Source organism: Eucyclogobius newberryi, unplaced genomic scaffold (assembly GCF_026437365.1).
Source record: "Eucyclogobius newberryi isolate DKJ021-1_F unplaced genomic scaffold, fEucNew1.0.hap1 SCAF_15, whole genome shotgun sequence".
Taxonomy (NCBI): Eukaryota; Metazoa; Chordata; class Actinopteri; order Gobiiformes; family Gobiidae; genus Eucyclogobius; species Eucyclogobius newberryi.
This window is the reverse complement of record NW_027315779.1, coordinates 16,413,177-16,430,982: the sequence shown is the minus strand read 5'-3', so window position 1 is coordinate 16,430,982 and position 17,806 is coordinate 16,413,177. Positions and strand designations below refer to the sequence as shown.

At 40.6% G+C, this 17,806-nt stretch overlaps 2 protein-coding genes across 3 annotated transcripts; one reads left to right on the top strand and one right to left on the bottom strand.

Annotated features, from left to right (window-relative positions):
• Positions 1-4,455: 4,455 nt before the first annotated feature.
• Positions 4,456-8,678, bottom strand: slc25a35 (solute carrier family 25 member 35). Its single transcript, XM_072446329.1, has 5 exons — positions 8,283-8,678; positions 8,139-8,204; positions 7,915-8,067; positions 5,221-5,355; positions 4,456-5,080 (listed from the first exon to the last, which is right to left on the bottom strand). Exons 1-5 carry the CDS (start codon positions 8,655-8,657, stop codon positions 4,910-4,912), a joined length of 900 nt encoding a protein of 299 aa, XP_072302430.1. The 5' UTR covers positions 8,658-8,678; the 3' UTR covers positions 4,456-4,909.
• A 3,716-nt stretch (positions 8,679-12,394) lies between these two features.
• grk1b (G protein-coupled receptor kinase 1 b) lies at positions 12,395-16,802 on the top strand. Of its 2 annotated transcripts, XM_072446328.1 has the most exons (9): positions 12,395-12,600; positions 13,487-14,193; positions 14,651-14,778; positions 15,408-15,565; positions 15,689-15,772; positions 15,855-15,979; positions 16,053-16,254; positions 16,325-16,386; positions 16,463-16,802. In XM_072446328.1, the coding sequence occupies exons 2-9, from the start codon at positions 13,495-13,497 to the stop codon at positions 16,493-16,495; spliced, it is 1,491 nt and encodes a 496-aa protein (XP_072302429.1). In that variant the 5' UTR covers positions 12,395-12,600; positions 13,487-13,494; the 3' UTR covers positions 16,496-16,802. The 2 variants fall into 2 exon arrangements, with proteins under 2 accessions (XP_072302429.1, XP_072302428.1); XM_072446327.1 differs by having other exon boundaries at positions 16,325-16,800.
• The last annotated feature ends 1,004 nt before the right edge of the window (positions 16,803-17,806 follow it).

Genomic DNA, 17,806 nt, shown 5'->3' with positions numbered 1-17,806 from the left:
ACACAGAGGTGTTGAGGATGCCACGGTCACTTTGATGAACATGCTTTTTAAGGAAAGGGAACTCATGCTAGGCTTTTATTTATAGATTTCTCTTCAGCTTTTAACACAATCCAACCCCACATTTTAACAGAAAGACTCCTAGAGCAATTTGATTTGAGTCACAATCTTGTTGGCTGGGTTTTAGATTTTTTAACTAATAGGACACAAAGAGTGCGAGTCAATGGAGTACTGTCTGACCAGATGTGTTCCTCCACTGGCTTTCCTCAGGACTGTGTTCTGTCCCCTCTCCTGTTCATTCTCTACACCAACATGTGCCGCAGCAGCAGGGAAGACAGATTTATACTAAAGTATGCAGATGACTCTGTCATTGTGAGCCTGCTACAAGGGAACCAAACGAGTCATGGTCCAGTTGTCCAGGATTTCGTAGATTGGTGTGACACGTCCTTTTTACAGATGAACATCTTCAAAACCAAAGACATGAATATAGATTTTAGGAAACTCCAGAGGACTAAGGAACTTACCTGCATAAAAGGTCAGACAGTGGAGTGTGTAAATCATTATAAATATCTTGGGACTATCATCGAGAACAAACTAAACTTTGAGGCAAACTGTGAAGCCGTGTACAAAAAGGGGAACCAGCGTTTGCACTGCCTGAGGAAACTGTCCTCCTTCCACATAGACAGAACAATGCTCACAATGTTCTACCGCTGCTTCATTGAATCGGTCATCTCCTTCAGCCTGGTGTCAGCCAAAAAAAAATAAGAACTCCCTTAACCAAATTGTGAGGTGGGCTAGTAGGCTGATTGGAGAGCCACAGCTGAACCCAGAATCCCTCCTCACTAGACAGCTACAGAGGCTCGTTGGGTCCATCTTAGAAGACGGATCCCATCCACTAAATGCTGAATTTCAGCTTCTTCCATCAGGCCGCAGGTACATAATGCCTCTGTGCAAAACGAAGAGATACAGGGGAAGTTTTGTTCCCTCAGCTATTAAAATACTAAATAGCCAGACTGCACAGCCCTCTTAACCTATTTATCTATTTATTCTTTTTTGTATCTATGATGGCTTTTACTCTGTACTTTATCCGCTGTATTCTGACACTATTAACTGTTTGTATACTTTTTATCCACGTCTCTATGTCTGGAGTACTAGTCGTCTCTGTTGTGTCACTGCCCGTTTTCTGTCAATGTCATTAATGTTGTCTATGTGTGTGTGAGCAGCCCACTCTTTTTACCTGCAACCAAATCTACCCTCGGGTACAAATAAAGTTACCTTACCTTACCTTACGTGCTCTTTGACGTGTTTGAAATGGGCACTAACCAGAATCCTACTTTTTTTTATAGTTATTCTGATCATCATCATCATGCAACCTTATTTATGTAATGGACTGATGTGTTTAATACTTTTATGATGCATATAGTAGAGCACTTAATTGAATATACAATGATGCAATCCTACTTATTTCTTATTTTCTAATGGCCTGGGCTGAGAGACTCTCCCTTCTGGCACAGACTGCTGCCATTGTACAGCTCATCCTGCCTTATCAGGTGAGTAAAAACATCCTTACTGTCTGGTTAATCTGTAACGACTACATAACTACTTCCTTGTTAACAGCACAGTAAAATTGTGTGTAGGCAAACTGATATTATACCAGTGTTGACTCAGGAAATGGAGCTTTCAGAAACATGTCCTTTTTACGCCATAAACTGTAGCCATTTTTGAGATAATACTGTAGTAATATGTTCCATTTCAATCCCACGTCTCCACGTAATACATCTTTTTCATGTAGTTGTAAAACCTCAAAAGCAGGCAAGTTGATATGGACAGATACTGGGGAGAAGAGAAATGTTCTAAATACTCAAGCCTCATATACCGGACACAGGATTACTCAGAATATACAACTCAGAGGGCTAATGATGAAGGAAGGGGACTCTCAAGCCAATTGGTTAAGGCCTGGGGACCCATCTCCAGATCTTGTGCTAGATCAGACCAATCAGAAAGCCAGTATTAGGATTTTATTCTTACAATTTTTTTTATGTATTTACATTTAATTCCTTTAAGGCAATTCCACTGATAATTTTGAAACATTTTTTGGGGCCAATGAAGCTATGTTCAAGGTCAACAACTAATCTTGATGTGTTTAACATTGCACTTGTAGCGCCATCTTGTGGTATAGATTAGCATCCCATCAGGTGTGTTCTGCGTAAGTATTTCAATAAATGGAAGATTGATTGTTGAAGGCTAATATCACTTAGTACAGCAAAGAACCGAGACACTCAAAAAGACATGAAATCCACAGGTTGATGTCTAATTTAGACACGGACTGATTGGCCAAATCAAGAGTGCTGTTACTTTTGACCCTGCTCTGGTCTTCCTGTTGGTAACATGCTGCTTGAGATGTGTGAGGACGTTTTTTTACCTTTTTAAATGAAGATATTTTAAATACAAACTGAAGCTTTATTTATCTGTGACCTTGCAGCTCAAACAGGCCAGGGCTAATTATTGTAATGATCTCCTGGCAGTGCACTAGGAAAAACTTTAAATTATCGGGTAGGTTTAAAGGGGGGGAACAATTTCTGATCAATTTTGCCCTTTCTTTTTAGGATTCTTACATGATTGTTGAAAGCTGCTGAACACAATGGCTTTCCTCATCTTAGTTCTGGTTGTCCAGATGTTTTACTATGAGTGGCACAGCAGGAGCAAAAAAGATAAGGTTTTCTGACTTGTTGTGATGCTGTGACAAGTTTACCAAAAAAAAAAATACTGTATTGTATCTTTGCCAAATGTTACACCCAAAATAAAGTTGTGACTATTTTTTGTACAGAGATTTATCATTTTTGAGTATATATCATTAAAGGCCGTAGCTGCAGAGCCGCGGTGCGGTCAAATGGCCCAGCAGTTTCAGGAACCTCGGCACTGCCATATAGCCTCATGGCTAACCTTAACCTTAACCTTAACCCTAACCCTAACCCTAACCCTAACCCTAACCCTAACCCTAACCCTGACCCTAACTTTAACCTTAACCCTAGCCCTAACCTTAATCCTAACCCTGACCTTAACCCTAACCCTAACCCTGACCCTAACTTTAACCTTAACCCTAACCCTGACCTTAATCCTAACCCTGACCTTAACCCTGACCTTAACCCTAACCCTGACCCAAACCCTAACCTTAATCCTAACCCCGACCTTAACCCTAACCCTAACCCTGACCCTAACCTTAACCCAGTGCGGTCTAAAACGGCGCGGTCAAATAGCGCAGCAGTTTCAGGAGCCGCGGCACAAAATAACATGGCAGTTTCGGCCGCGCGGCTCTGTAGACACTCCCATCATGGACACTGGAGGAGAAATCCCTGCATATTTGTTGCGCTAGCTCCTTTTGCTGGTTTTGTGGGATGCACCAGACGCCAAGATGTAATATTAGAACGATTTAAAAAATAAAATAAATGTAAAAACATGTTGATTTGCCAATGCAATAATAATGGCTCTTCTAACGGAGAACAAAAGAACTTACTTTTTGACAAATAAGTAATGCATATAATAAGTAATGCATAAAATCTATTGGGGAAAAAAAGCATTAAATGAGAAATGGCCTCTTACCAGACCCAAAGTTTGGAAGATAAAGAATTGTGCGAGTTACCCTAATGAAGTCAAGTAAAACGTAATAATGATTTAATAAAACCATGCGTGTATGAAGACATACAACAATCCTATTTTCCCCGTGCATTCCTGCCATATCACTTCAGTCTTCAGTTAAAAGAGCTTTGGAAAAGCACTTTATATGATATGTTATTGGTACAGAATGTGTACTGAAAGCATAAGCCTACAGTGACATGGTCAAGTACCAGGGGTGGATTATGCCGCCTTCGGTCCTTCAAACCCTTTGATGCATGTTGTGTAAAATATCACCACTTATGGTTTGTAGTTCCAACATCAGATCTTATCTTTGAAAAAAAAAAAAGGAAAGCGATACAAAATGCGATGAGTATTTTATTTTGTACAAAGCATGTTGTAACTGCCAATAAAAATTAACCTAAGCATAATTATCAAACATTATGCAAACATGATAAATAAATGTACATTTGTGATATTAAAAATTTTGAAAAAACACTTTAAAAACAAATTTCTGTTATCAGTTGTGCAATAAACCAATGTTTTGGAGCTAAAGCCTGATACTATAGAACAGGTTAGTAACAGTAAAACATGGCACAAAATATACCGAGGTTACATTTAAAAAATGTATTAGCAAATCTTAGACTTTTCAATAATAAAACGTACAGTTCAATCTCACTAATTGTCAAAACAGTTCTGCAATTCCTAAAGAACAGAGGCATTTTCCGTTTTAGTCTGATACTTATATTTGAAAAATATATGTATACAATTCTGGAGTGCTAGCAAATGAAGATTCAGTAAGTCTCTTCAAGGTATAAATAATACAAACGGATATAAATTTAATTTCAGAATACAAACTTTTAAATGAAGACACCGTATTCAAAAGGAAAAAAGTTAAAACAAATATATTGCTGTATTGTGAGCATTATCAACATTTGTTAAAAGGAATTCAAACATATCTAAATCACTCCCTATACTTTAGCTTTCACCTAAAGCCTTCTCTTTTGGTTAATGAATTCATTTCATTGTGTCTTCAAGAAGAATCTTCTGCTCTCACTTTACAAGGAATGGAAGATTATTCCCCTTTTCCTTCAAAAACATATCATCTTTATGTTCAGCATAGGCATACAGACATTTGCCTTGTCATTAGATTTGCAACTAACATTTACAAATCTATACGCTTGACTGTGTTACATTATTGGCCTTCTGGATTTCTTTTTGCCTCACCAAGTTGCCATGAAAAGAAACCTTTGAACTCTGAGCTTATGAGTTATACTTTTTGAATGTCCCTGTCCCCGAGTTATCTGCCGCCCCAGTAAGACTTGCGTAGTTCATCCCAGAAGAACAAAGACAGAATGGTGTGTGGACCGAGTCGGAAGTACGACGCTCCCAGGCCCTTGTACAGTCCCACCACACCTTCCTTCTTTAACGCCTTAGAAAAGCAGTCTGCAAATCCTTTATAAAGCTTCCCCTGGGTGACATACAAAGGTTATTGTTTTTTTTTGTTTCGTGTTTTCTGTAAGTTTCTGTAATTAAATAGTCTTTTGCAATGTTTTTTTGTAAACTCGCTAGAACTAAATATTTGAAATAATAATTCAGAACAAGCCTTACCTTGCCCAAATGGTCCACTGGTTGGTTGTAAAGTCGGGTGCTCACAACATCAAAGGGAGTCATTGCCATAACCACCACCACACTGCTAATCATACCAGCACTCAGGGCAACCAGCCAGCTGTTTTTGGGAAATGCCTGAATAAAACAGAAGGGATTTTATAGAAGTCGACCCTGGCAATGTACTGTATATAAATATTGAATTGTTACTATTGGTTAAAATTACACAATCGCAAATAGAGCTTACAATGGATTAGACCTGGGTTTGTTTTGTACTATACTTTTGACAAGTAGGTCAAAGCATATGTACAGAAAGTACTTTATAAAAGAGTAGACTGAGGTTTACAGGATGTTAACATTGATACATTTGTAATTACGAGGCTATGAATTGCTGAATAAGATGAGAAGTGTTTCTGAAATAATTGGAAGCTGCAGTAACAACTCGCGTGTCCTGTTTGCCACAGTAAACAGATTAACAAACCCTCCAGCTCAGCTGCCGTTAGAACTCACTTCCACATCCACGTGTAATGAGTTTGCATTATTCTTTAATGACAAAGTTCAGGGCATTAAAAATGCTATAAATCCCACAATGCAAAAAATTCCCCTAAAACCACCAAGACACTCAGAGCTAACTCACTTTGCACCAGTAACTGACAAAACTGTTCATGAGATCATCACCAGTCTGAGTTCATCTACATGCTGCCTCGATGTGTTACCCACCAGATTTCTAAAGTCTGTCCTGAACAGTTTGTTAGCACTATTCATTCACATAGTTAACATGTCGCTTCAATCTGGAACATTCCCAATGTCTTTGAAAACTGCGGTCATAAAGCCTCTCCTAAAGAAGAGCAGTCTTGATGCCGCAGTACTGAGTCATTACCGGCCCATCTCTAATCTGCCATTTTGGGGCAAAGTCCTTGAAAAGGTTGTTTACCAACAGCTCACAGATTTCCTCTTAACAACTCATTTGATGTTTTTCAGTCAGGTTTTAGACCTCATCACAGCACTGAGACTGCTCTTGTCAAGGTGACAAATGACATCCGCCTGAACACTGACACGGGCAAAGCCTCAGTCTTAATTCTGTTAGATCTGAGTGCTGCTTTTGACACTGTCGATCATGGGATCCTCTTACAGAGACTAGAGGACTGGGTGGGCATCACTGGCACTGCCCTAAACTGGTTAAGGTCCTATCTGGAAGACAGGAAGTACTTTGTTGAAATTGGTAGCTGTGTCTCAGACCACATGACCCTGACCTGTGGAGTGCCCCAAGGGTCAGTCCTGGGTCCCCTTCTGTTCAACCTCTACATGCTGCCGTTAGGTCAGTTGATACGCAGTGAAAATGTGTCCTATCACAATTATGCAGACGACACTCAGATCTATGTTTCACTATCGGCAGGTGACTATGGACCAGTAGATTCACTCTGTCACTGCATCCAACAGATCAGTTTGTGGATGCAAAACAACTTTCTCCAGCTGAACTCAGACAAGACTGAAATAATCGTTTTTGGCCCACAGAAACAAAGAGAAAGTGTTAGCGGTCACCTCCAGAGTCTCGCTCTAAAACCCACAAACCAAATTAGAAATCTGGGGGTAATAATGGACTCAGACTTGAACTTTAATAGCCACGTCAAATCAATAACATCAGCAGCTTTTTACCATCTAAAAAACATTGCCAAAATCAAAAATATAGTGTCCTGACTAGAACCAGGAAGTATGATCACATTAGTCCTGTTCTCAGGTCTCTGCACTGGCTCCCTGTGGCTCAGAGAATAGACTTTAAAGCAGCTCTGCTTGTGTACAAGTCTCTCCATGGCCTAGCACCAAAGTACATCTTGGATATGTTAGTGCCATATGAACCATCTCGGACTCTGAGGACCTCAGGGACCGGCCTCCTGCTGGTGCCCAGAGTCAGGACAAAACATGGGGAATCTGCGTTTCAGTTTTATGCAGCTAAAATCTGGAACAGTCTTCCTGAAGATGTGAGACAGGCTTCTACTCTGACAATGTTCAAATCTAAGCTAAAAACAGTTTTGTTTAGCTGTGCATATGACTGAAAGGATTTTTTCTTTGCACTCTTCTCTTTTGTTTGTGATTTTATTAGTTTAGACAATCAGTTGGATTGATCATTTTTAATTTAGTTAATTTTATTGTATTTCTGTTTCTGTAATTTCTTTGTGATTTGAATGCATTTTCCCTGCTGTGTGAAGCACTTTGAATTGCCTTGTGTATGAAATGTGCTCTACAAATAAACTTGCCTTGCCTTAAGGACTTCTGGTTATGGCAGCGCGTTGAGTAGACACATCGTCTGACCTACCTACTATAGATATATATCTATATACTCTCAATATATATATACGAGTACAGCAGTCGTGAAGATATGTCAAGGTGTGAGTTATGTAACTAGTGTTCTTTGCAGAGGCCCTGTTAAACATGGCTTAGGGTTTCAGCCCTTCAGTAGTTCAGCCCAGCACTTTTGTCAACGCTACAATGACGGTTTTGGAGACAAAAACGCAGCTACTGACTACAAAGTAGAGTAACTATCGGTCTTCTTCTCAAGTATCCACTCAATCACAGACAACATCAGTATTGCTCCAAGCATTCTGTGCATTCCCATAAGTTTTGAATTGGGCTCTGAACTCTTTGGGATCTGCCTAATCCAAGGAGCACTAGATCTACTGAAATGTGACATTTCCCCACCTGCAGTTCAAGCACCAGTTCTTTAGAGGAGGAGAAGGTGGAGAGTTGAGCTGCAGAGCCCACACTGACCCTGGGCACAGCTGCACTGGAGCCCCTCCACAGCCCCAGGACTCCGTGCTCCTTGTAGATTAATTTGAGCGCGTGTACCATGCCCTGGAAAAGACCACAAGGAGTTAAGCATAACCTTTTGTAATTAGACATATACTCTGTTAGATGGGGGCTACCTGGTGTTTGTGCTGGTGGCCCACTGCAATGGACACGGTAGACTGACTTTGCAAATGCGTCTTGACCTGTGAAAAGTCGTGATTTGTTAGAGTTGACTAACTCCTAACTCCTATAATATGCAGTGACAAAGCCTTGACACTTACTAAATACACGGGGCTGCCCATGACAGCGCCCACCACTCCGGACACAGCTCCTGCCAACGTGGTCCTGACCGCGCTGACCTTTCCATGGCTGTTGTGGATATAACCAGATGACTCAATGACCGAGTACGAGCCCAGTCTAACTCCATTCATAAAAAACTGGTAAACAAGGCCCGGCGCGAGTCCTTTCTGCAAACCAGACAAACCGTCCACTTTTCCAATGGTGTAGAAAGCATGAAACACGTTCCTATAATGCACTTGGTATGTGCCCCGTCTTCGCAGCTCTCCCTGGAGCTGCATGCGTGTTTTCACCACTTCCAGCGGGTTGGTGAAGAGGCACGCTCCGCAGGCAGCCGTTCCGCTCAGGAGGAAATCCATGAGCCTCTGAGTGCGGGGCAGAGCCTCTAAGTGCGGGGCAGAGCCTCTGAGTGCGGGGCAGAGCCTCCGGGTGCGGGGCAGAGCCTCTAAGTGCGGGGCAGAGCCTCTGAGTGCGGGGCAGAGCCTCCGGGTGCGGGGCAGAGCCTCTAAGTGCGGGGCAGAGCCTCTGAGTGCGGGGCAGAGCCTCCGGGTGCGGGGCAGAGCCTCCGGGTGCGGGGCAGAGCCTCTGAGTGCGGGGCAGAGCCTCTGAGTGCGGGGCAGAGCCTCCGGGTGCGGGGCAGAGCCTCTAAGTGCGGGGCAGAGTCTCTGAGTGCGGGGCAGAGCCTCCGGGTGCGGGGCAGAGCCGATATTATAATAGATCCCTGTTAAATCTGTCAAATCTGTGCAGGGCGCACTATGAGACAAGCATGGGACCGGGGGTGTGGGACTTCTTCTTTGGATTAAATGGCAGGCTACAAACCATGTCGCCACCTACTGTCTTGAAATGAGCTACTTACTCTCAACATAATGTAGCGCGCAAACTACAGAGGAAGACTGATGATGCTCTTTTGCGAAATAAACCCAGTTGTATGTTTGGTGTTATTTCTTTATGGGAGTATCTACAGAGCCGCGAAACTGCCATGTTATTTTTTGCCGCGGCCTCGTGAAACTGCCGGGCTATTTGACCGCGCCGCGGATCTGCAGCCACGGCCTTTATTTATACCATAAAAACGTTTATAATTGTTTCAGTCTTTCTCAACCCACTTCTGGTGCGCCCCTCATAGGAGATATTAACACAAATCGGGAAAATTTGTTTGATCCTTGGTCAAATTAAAATCTATGACACAACAACTTACACTTCACTTTGCAGAAATACTCCATCAAATATTAAAGTACTGGGTGGCATTTATGAATAAAAAAACAGCACAAATTCTTATTGTTTATTTTACTATAAAAAGTTTAACCACTGTCCCACAAAAGTGTGAGGGTGAGACAGTGTGTATTTAGTCAAATTTAACCGGCTGGAGTTTCCTTGTGGCATATCATTCAAATTATGATAACATTTTACTTATAAAAAAGTATCAAATCAAATAATACATGTTTTGACATTTTGACAGTGCACTAATCGTCTTCCCATTTAAGCTACTCACATAACAGTTGTCCTGGCCCAAACCACAAACATCTATGTACATAATATCTATGTACATAATATGTACATAGATGTTATGTGCAGGGTGGTCTCAGTGGTGTTATACGGGAACAGGTGACATACTGCTTCCCCTCCAGTCCAGCACAAAACTCACAAAGAACAGATGGATACACAAAAGTGCCCATCACAGAGCCATGACACAGACCCATCATGGCTCTGTTCCATACTGTAATGGTTGAAATTATATGATTGTTGTTGTTTGTTAAGTTGGACGGGGCTGTGCATGTTTTTTGTTGTGTTACTTTTAATGATGATTGGCAGTTAACTGAAAAAGTGCATTTACCGCCACCATACGTCTTCAAAGTATGCGTACGCTATACCGGAAAAATAAATCAATTTTAACATTTTAAAAAGGAGAGAAAGAGAAAGAAAGAGAGAGAAGAGGGAGAAAGAGAGAAAGAAAGGTGAACATACATACAAACATGCTGTAAACACACCAGATTCTGGCCATGGACAAATTCCCTTCCATTTTTGTTTTCACTACATACATTGAACTTGTCTGTCCCACTTTACCAAGAACACCTCCAAAAATCTGACTTGGGACCAACATGAGTTTGAGATGGAATACTTCCGTATGTGTGTATTCACTAGCAAGGACCACGCCACAACAATGGAATATGAGAGAATGTTTATTGTTGATAATATGATGAAGATGAAAGATCAGCCCAGCCGATTCAGAACCTGCCCTTTCTTTAGATGGTGATGTGTTAAGGTAAAGACGATGGAGACATGGGGTCAGAAGGTGGGGTCGGAGGGTGGGGTCAAGAGAACAGAGACAACCAGAGATGCTGGGATAGGCCTGTATAAATAGGACTTCTGGATAATTAGATAATTAGAGGTGTGGTTAAAGAGTGGAGGAGTAGTTGCAGGAGGAGTGGATATATATATATATATATATATATATATATATCTATAAAATTGCCCAAAATGTACCAGAAATAACAGCAATGATGAGAGTTCAATGCTATTAGTGCTATTTATTTCCATCCATCCATCCATCTTCTGCCGCTTTATCCGGGGCCGGGTCGCGGGGGGCTATTTATTTAAATTTTTCAATTCAATTAATTTTTTTAACGCTCCAAATCACAACAACGGTCGTGAGGGCCACAGTGAAAAACGAATTAAGCAATGTCTGTAGTGGCGGGGGACGATGTTCCACAGTCCTCTGTCCTTAGACCCTCCTTCTCGACCAGGAAAAACAACAAAAAACAACCTTCGGAAAAAGTAGAAACCTGGAGGAGTTCCACAGTGAAGGGAGGATCTGACTCCTACAGACGGACGCGAGGGAGACAGTGGAGCTGGAGCCACTCTTCAGGCGGCCATTCATAGACTAGGACTGTCTTTAATAGGTCTGTGAACTGGCACAAAACTGAGCCTTCTACTGAGTGCTACTTTCTCCTCAGCTTTGTCTGCACCTCTCCTTCCGTCCTCTCAGCTGCATGGACAGTGGACGGTCAGTCTATGTTGCTGAGCAGGATTATAAGGCGAGGGTCAAATCTGAACCTCTTCAAATAGGATTTGTGTTTAGGGTCGTCTACCCAGCGTTAGCCTCAAACAGGAAATGAAACAGGCTTAACTTTGTGAAAATAGGATGGTTTGTCAAGTAGTGACAGGCTCTGACATGGTCATGTGCAACTCGTACACATATTTGAAGTGTATTTTGAATACAGAAATTCGCCATGATCTGAGCAGAATATAAAACACATTCAGAAATATACAATGTATAAATCTGCTTATGGACAAGCCACAATGAGTAAAAGTGCAAGTCCTGAACAGGTGTGAATCTCAATATCTTGGATACTAATTGTGTTTCCTGTCACATGACACACAATATATATGATACACAATAATGTAGGTACAGGTACAACACTTTATGTACCTGAATGTAAGATACAATTACAGAGCATAAACATATAAACACTACTTTTTGAATCAATGTTCAAACATAATGAAGGTTGACAATAATGATACCAACATGAATCACAGGTGTTCAGTCCTGTGATTAAGTTTCTTTCTTCTTTAGCTGCATGATTTAAATCCCTCTTCTCAGTTTCTTGAACCTGTCTCTAAATCCTCTCAGCTGAAACAAAGCCACTTCATTTACCTGCCTTTCTCTGGCAGTCTGTTTTATCCATGAATGAATACGATTGTGTGACATGATGTGAGATACTGACTCTTATTTAAAGATGATATACATGGGTGACCCAGGCCAGCACTGTGCTATTATCTGAGACACCTACATCTCCTAATCCAATTTAACATGCAAGTTGCTCCACAATTAGTTTGCTCTTGCATTTGCTCTTACTTCTTTCTTTCTTTAAGCTTTCTGCAAATGTAATGCTTTGATATTTTTTGGCTTTTTCTAAGATCTGCACTTTTTTAAAATACAGAGACCTAACTTAGTGTTAACGCAATTCAGCAGTAAACATGGCGACTGCTGAATTGCATTAACACCTTGTCACCAAGAGCCCCCCTCCACTAATGTCAAGATGTAATCCTCCCCAGCTAATGAACTATCAAGTCGGATTTCAAGTGCAGAGTAAACCTCAACCCGATGCCCCAACCTTTCCAACTCACCGTGCAAGGGGCATAGCAGCCACACGGCGGGGAGACAGTGCAGGCAAAGGTGTCCTGGTCCTTGCACACATTTTGCCATCTCCATTTGATGGAAAAACAAAAGGGAAAAGGATATTCATTTGCATTGATTCCATCTGGAGTGTACATTTTTGATAGCTGACTTGGGCAAAAAAGAAGGTAAGGCAATAAATGACATGCTTAACAGTAGGAAAAACATTATATTTAATTAAAACATTTGATAAATGACTTGCATACTGTTAACCTGCTGTTACTTTGTCTCAGCCCAGGGAGTACAGATGACTAATGTATTGTACTATCTCTGTTCAATATATGTAGCGTGCAATGTCCCTGTCTAATCAATAGATGCACATTCATATGCTGGATTTTGTGAATGATCCAGAATATCTATAACTTCAGAGTAATGAGTTCAATAATGTTACACTTGTTACTCAAATGCACTTAAATAAATAAACATTATGTCTTTGGTCAATAGTATTATGTTGATACACATAAACATATTTAAACAAGAGCAGATCAAGGTTTAGCCAAGCAGGTCAATCATCAATAAGCAGGTCTCTGGTATGAAGAGTTAATTGGATTATGTCAATTTGGGAAAGAACTAATTTGCCAGACAGTATTTATACTAGATGTTCCAGGTCAAAACAGACTGAGCAGCTTATTTACATGAAATTTACACACCCAAGTGGTTTAAGCCTGAGATTACTGATCCACTTTGCATTTCTCTGCACAAAATCATGTATTTATCAGTGTGATATAAATGCTTATCAGTGGTTAATTACAATGCAAGTTTAAGGAAAGTTTTTATTGCCAATGAAAAATAAGGAACATCAGGGATTTAGAAACACAGGATTTTGAGCGCGTGGACAATTATTTGTCCAATTAATCATAATCATCAATTAATCATAATGATAATACTTTTTTCATACTATCGTTTTTTTATGAATTTACCATCTTATGTAGTTATACTCCAGTTTGAACAGCAGGGCGCAGCACATTGTAAGATTTTATTTGATCTCCTTGACATGTATTTTGTTTTGTCCAGATTGAACCATGGATATAGGAGGCTTGGAGACAGTGGTGGCCAATTCAGCTTATGTATCAGCCCGTGGCAGTGTGGATGGCACTGCTGCAGCCAACATGAGAGACAAGAAAATACGTGCCAAGCTCAAACTCCCTCACATCAGAGAATGTGAACAAATGAAAACCACAGTAGACAGCACTTTTGACAGCATGTGTGTCAAACAACCCATAGGCAAACGCCTCTTCCAGCTGTACCTGGACAGCGACGCCACCCACAAGAACGCTGGGCAGTTGTGGAAAGACATCGAAGACTACACTGTCAGTCAGGAAAAGGAGAGACTGCAGAAGGCACAAAAAATTGTTAATAAGTACTATGAGTCCAAGTCCAAGACCTTTTGCAGTTTCTTGGAGGAGAAGGCTGTGACTCGAGTGAAAGAAGATCACAAGAACCTACATGGAGACCTGTTTAAGGAGAGCCAGCAGCAGCTGATCAAACATCTGGACAAGAGTGCTCTGGCAGGGTTCAAGAACAGCATGTATTTCCTACGTTATGTTCAATTCAGATGGCTAGAAAGCCAGCCCGTCAACGAGGAGTGGTTCATGGACTTCAGGGTGCTGGGGAAAGGTGGTTTTGGAGAGGTGTTTGCCTGTCAAGCAAAAGGAACAGGCAAGATGTATGCAAACAAAAAGCTGGACAAAAAGCGTCTGAAGAAGCGCAAAGGTTATGATGTAAGACATGGCCTGAACTGACATCTTTTACACAATCGTTACTAATGGTTACTTGTCACACACATCAAAGATTCTGAACAATACTGCTTGGAAAGAGCAAAGATGGTGAACCAGTAGGCCTGTTATATGAGCTCAACAGCTCAATCCAAAGAGGCTTGTGGCCGTCTTAAAGACCTCCCCAAGCTTCTCGTCCCTGTTCAAAGACACAGAGCATATACCTCTGATATGGAGGCTAAAGGCTAAAGCTATATCTCTTGTATGCACACAACTATCAGTAAACACATTTCTTTTGTTTAGCATGTCTCCAAATACTTTTCCAGATATATGTTTTTGTTAAAAATGTAATCTAATATCAACAAATATGTGTCTAAATAACAAAAGGAAAGGTACAAAGAGTACGCTTTCCAAATCTATGGTTGTTGCACTAATTTTGTTCTCATATTTGCATTAAATTCAGGGTGCGATGGTGGAAAAGAGGATTCTTGCCAAAGTCCACAGTCGCTTCATTGTGACTCTGGCCTATGCCTTCCAGACCAAGACTGAGCTCTGCTTAGTCATGACCATCATGAATGGAGGTGACCTCAGGTAGTTCATTTGTATACTGTAAATTTATTGGCTTAAGCAAATTAATTACATTATTTACCATCAGCAGCATGTTGTACGGACTCACCTTCACTAATCAGCCTACGAGAGATAAAGCTCACAATCCATGTACATTACATTACAGTGCAACAATATAGATCAGTGGTTCCAAAGCGGGGGCCGGGGCGGTGCTCTTTATTACGGGCAAAAAGTGACATGAATTAATACTTATTAAATCCCACCCCCACAGTGTCGTGTGAATATCTATCCATCTATATCTATCTATATATATCTATCTAGATGGATAGATATAGATAAATATATGTATTTCACATTCAGAGTTGGAAAAATATGAAAAATACGTATTCAGAATAAAAAAATTGACAGTTCCTCTGATTTCTCTGAGGAATTCATTAGTATTTGATCATGACATTTAGCTTTCAAACTGCACTGAATTAGTGAGAATTAGAAAATAACAACATTAAAAAGATGTTTTAATCTTAAATCCATGGGTCTATTGACTCAATAAGGGGGCGACGCCGCACACAGTAGAGATCGCTGATATAGATCAAGATCTTGGAACGTCTTCATCATAATGTTGCATCAGTGCATCATTGTAATGTCCCCCACAGATATCACATGTACAACGTTGATGAGAAAAACCCTGGCTTCAATGAGAAGAGGGCCTGTTTCTACACCTGTCAGATCATCTGTGGACTGGAGCACCTGCACCAGCACCGGATCATCTATAGAGACCTCAAGCCCGAAAACGTGTTGCTCGATGATGCAGGTCAGCCTCATCGAGCTAAATCAGCAGTATTCATACAAGAAAATGCATGGAATAAAGTGGCAACAATACAAGGAAGAAAAATAATGTAAATTCACTGGAATAATCTTTATTTTTTACTTTTAGGACATGTACGTCTGTCTGATCTGGGCCTGGCTGTTGAACTTCCCCCAGGAAAAGACAAGACCAGTGGCTATGCAGGGACCCCAGGTAACATGGTTAAACGCAAATGTATTTTCACAGAGAACAATTGTCATCTGTGCTCCTTTGTTTTCTGTTTTTCTTGGAACAGGCTTTATGGCTCCAGAGCTACTCCAGAAGAAGGAGTATGACTACTGCGTGGACTACTTTACTCTGGGAGTCACTCTGTTTGAAATGATCGCTGCCAAAGGGCCCTTCAGAATAAGAGGAGAGAAGGTCCTACATTAAATACAATAAACCTCAAGGTTATTGACAGTATTGGACCAAAAAACATGTATTTTCTTCTCAGGTTGAAAATGAGGAAGTGGCTAGCAGAATCATAAATGACCCTGTCGCTTACACTCCTGCATTCAGCAAAGAGTGTAAAGACTTTTGTGAAGGTTTGATGATGAAAGATGCAACAAACAGACTAGGGTTCAAAAATAATGAGTGTGCTGAGCTCAAGAGTCAGCCCTTCTTTAAGGACATCAACTGGGGTCGTCTGGAAGCAGGCATGTGTCAATACCACTTGTGTTTGTAAATGTATAACCCATATTAATGATTGTTCATCTTTCTAAACAGGCATGCTTCCTCCGCCATTTGTTCCTGATCCAAGAATGGTCTATGCCAAAGATATTGATGATGTGGGGGCCTTCAGCTCCATCAGAGGCATAGTTATGGATAACAAGGATACTGAGTTCTTTACTGAGTTTTCATCAGGGAACATCCCCATCCCCTGGCAGGACGAGATGATTGAGACTGGTGTGTTTGGAGAGTTGAACATCTGGGGAGAGAATGGTAAACTGCCAAACGACCTTGACCCAAATTACGTAGAAGCGAAAGGTGGTGGGTGTGTAATGTTCTGAGAAATAACAGCAGACTAATTGATTTGTTATAAGGTAAATGCTAAAAGGTAAAATAAAGCTATTGAAGGTAGAACACATGTTGTTTTCCTATTTTGAAGACATTATTCAAAAACAACACATAATATGGATAACTAATCCAGCTAAGGTATACCATTATGTTATGATACTCACATTATTTATATTGTATAAAATGTGTTGCACATTTGGTGGATCAATTTGAAATATTATGTACAATAAGTTAAAAAAAAAGATTCAAAGAACAAATGATGATGTAAATATGACTGCCCTTAAAGTGAAAGGTTTTTTTACCATTTTCAAATGTTTTCTTTATTTGATGTATTTATACCTGTTGTAAATATAAATTGTAGTTTTACACTAATCGAGTAGGTATTTGTTGAGAAAATGACAGGAAGTGACATCACATTAGTATTAGAAAAAGCTTCAGTTGTAGTCATCTGGACTCAGTTAGAAAAAATAGACGTTTCGACTCTCATCCAAGAGTCATTGTCAATAAAAGAATTTAGGTCGAGAACTCGGATATTTATCCTATTCTGTGGTAAGTCCAGCCCATTGGGCGGAGCCTTCCTGAAGTAGAAAGAGTTGTTTGTTTCAACAGAAACTCCCCCCTTGTATCTACCGAGCTAGCCTATTCAGAATTTTAATGGGCTATTAGAATCCTCTTTGTCTTTGTGAGACCCTGGCTCAACCACCCTGAGTACCTGATTAGCATCTACATGTCCTGGTCCTGGTCCTCTACCTTTCCAGGGGTTCAGTATACCATTATAAATAACAGGAAGATTAAATCTTAGCCCTCCATTCCTGTTTAAAGAAGGTCTTTCTTTTTTAACAAAAATAGCTTCCTTAACTCCTCTTTCAAACCATCTTTTCTCCCTGCTTAAAACCCTCACCTCACCGTCTTCAAACGAGTGATTAGAGGCTTCAAGATGGAGATGCACGGCACTCTGAGGTCCTGAACTTGTATTTCTTCTGTGCTGATAAAGCCTCTTGTGTAGAGGCTGTTTAGTCTCACCTATGTAACGTTCTTTACAGCTTTCTTCACTGCATTGGATCGAATAAACTACATTGCTCTGTTTTTGAGTCTGCAACTTGTCCTTAGGGTGAACCAGTTTTTGTCTTAAAGTGTTTCCTGGTTTAAAATAAACAGGGACTTCGTGTTGTCTAAAAATTCTCTGCAGTT

Excerpts from the sequence above, each read along its gene's own strand:
- slc25a35 (XM_072446329.1), bottom strand. The coding sequence starts at position 8,657 with ATGGATTTCCTCCTGAGCGGAACGGCTGCCTGCGGAGCGTGCCTCTTC. Across the intron at positions 8,068-8,138 it reads GCCACCAGCACAAACACCAG|GGCATGGTACACGCGCTCAA; the intron begins GTAGCCCCCATC and ends GGTCTTTTCCAG. Across the intron at positions 5,081-5,220 it reads CAGTGGACCATTTGGGCAAG|GGGAAGCTTTATAAAGGATT; the intron begins GTAAGGCTTGTT and ends TATGTCACCCAG.
- grk1b (XM_072446327.1), top strand. The coding sequence starts at position 13,495 with ATGGATATAGGAGGCTTGGAGACAGTGGTGGCCAATTCAGCTTATGTA. Across the intron at positions 15,773-15,854 it reads TGGCTATGCAGGGACCCCAG|GCTTTATGGCTCCAGAGCTA; the intron begins GTAACATGGTTA and ends TTCTTGGAACAG. Across the intron at positions 16,255-16,324 it reads CTGGGGTCGTCTGGAAGCAG|GCATGCTTCCTCCGCCATTT; the intron begins GCATGTGTCAAT and ends CTTTCTAAACAG.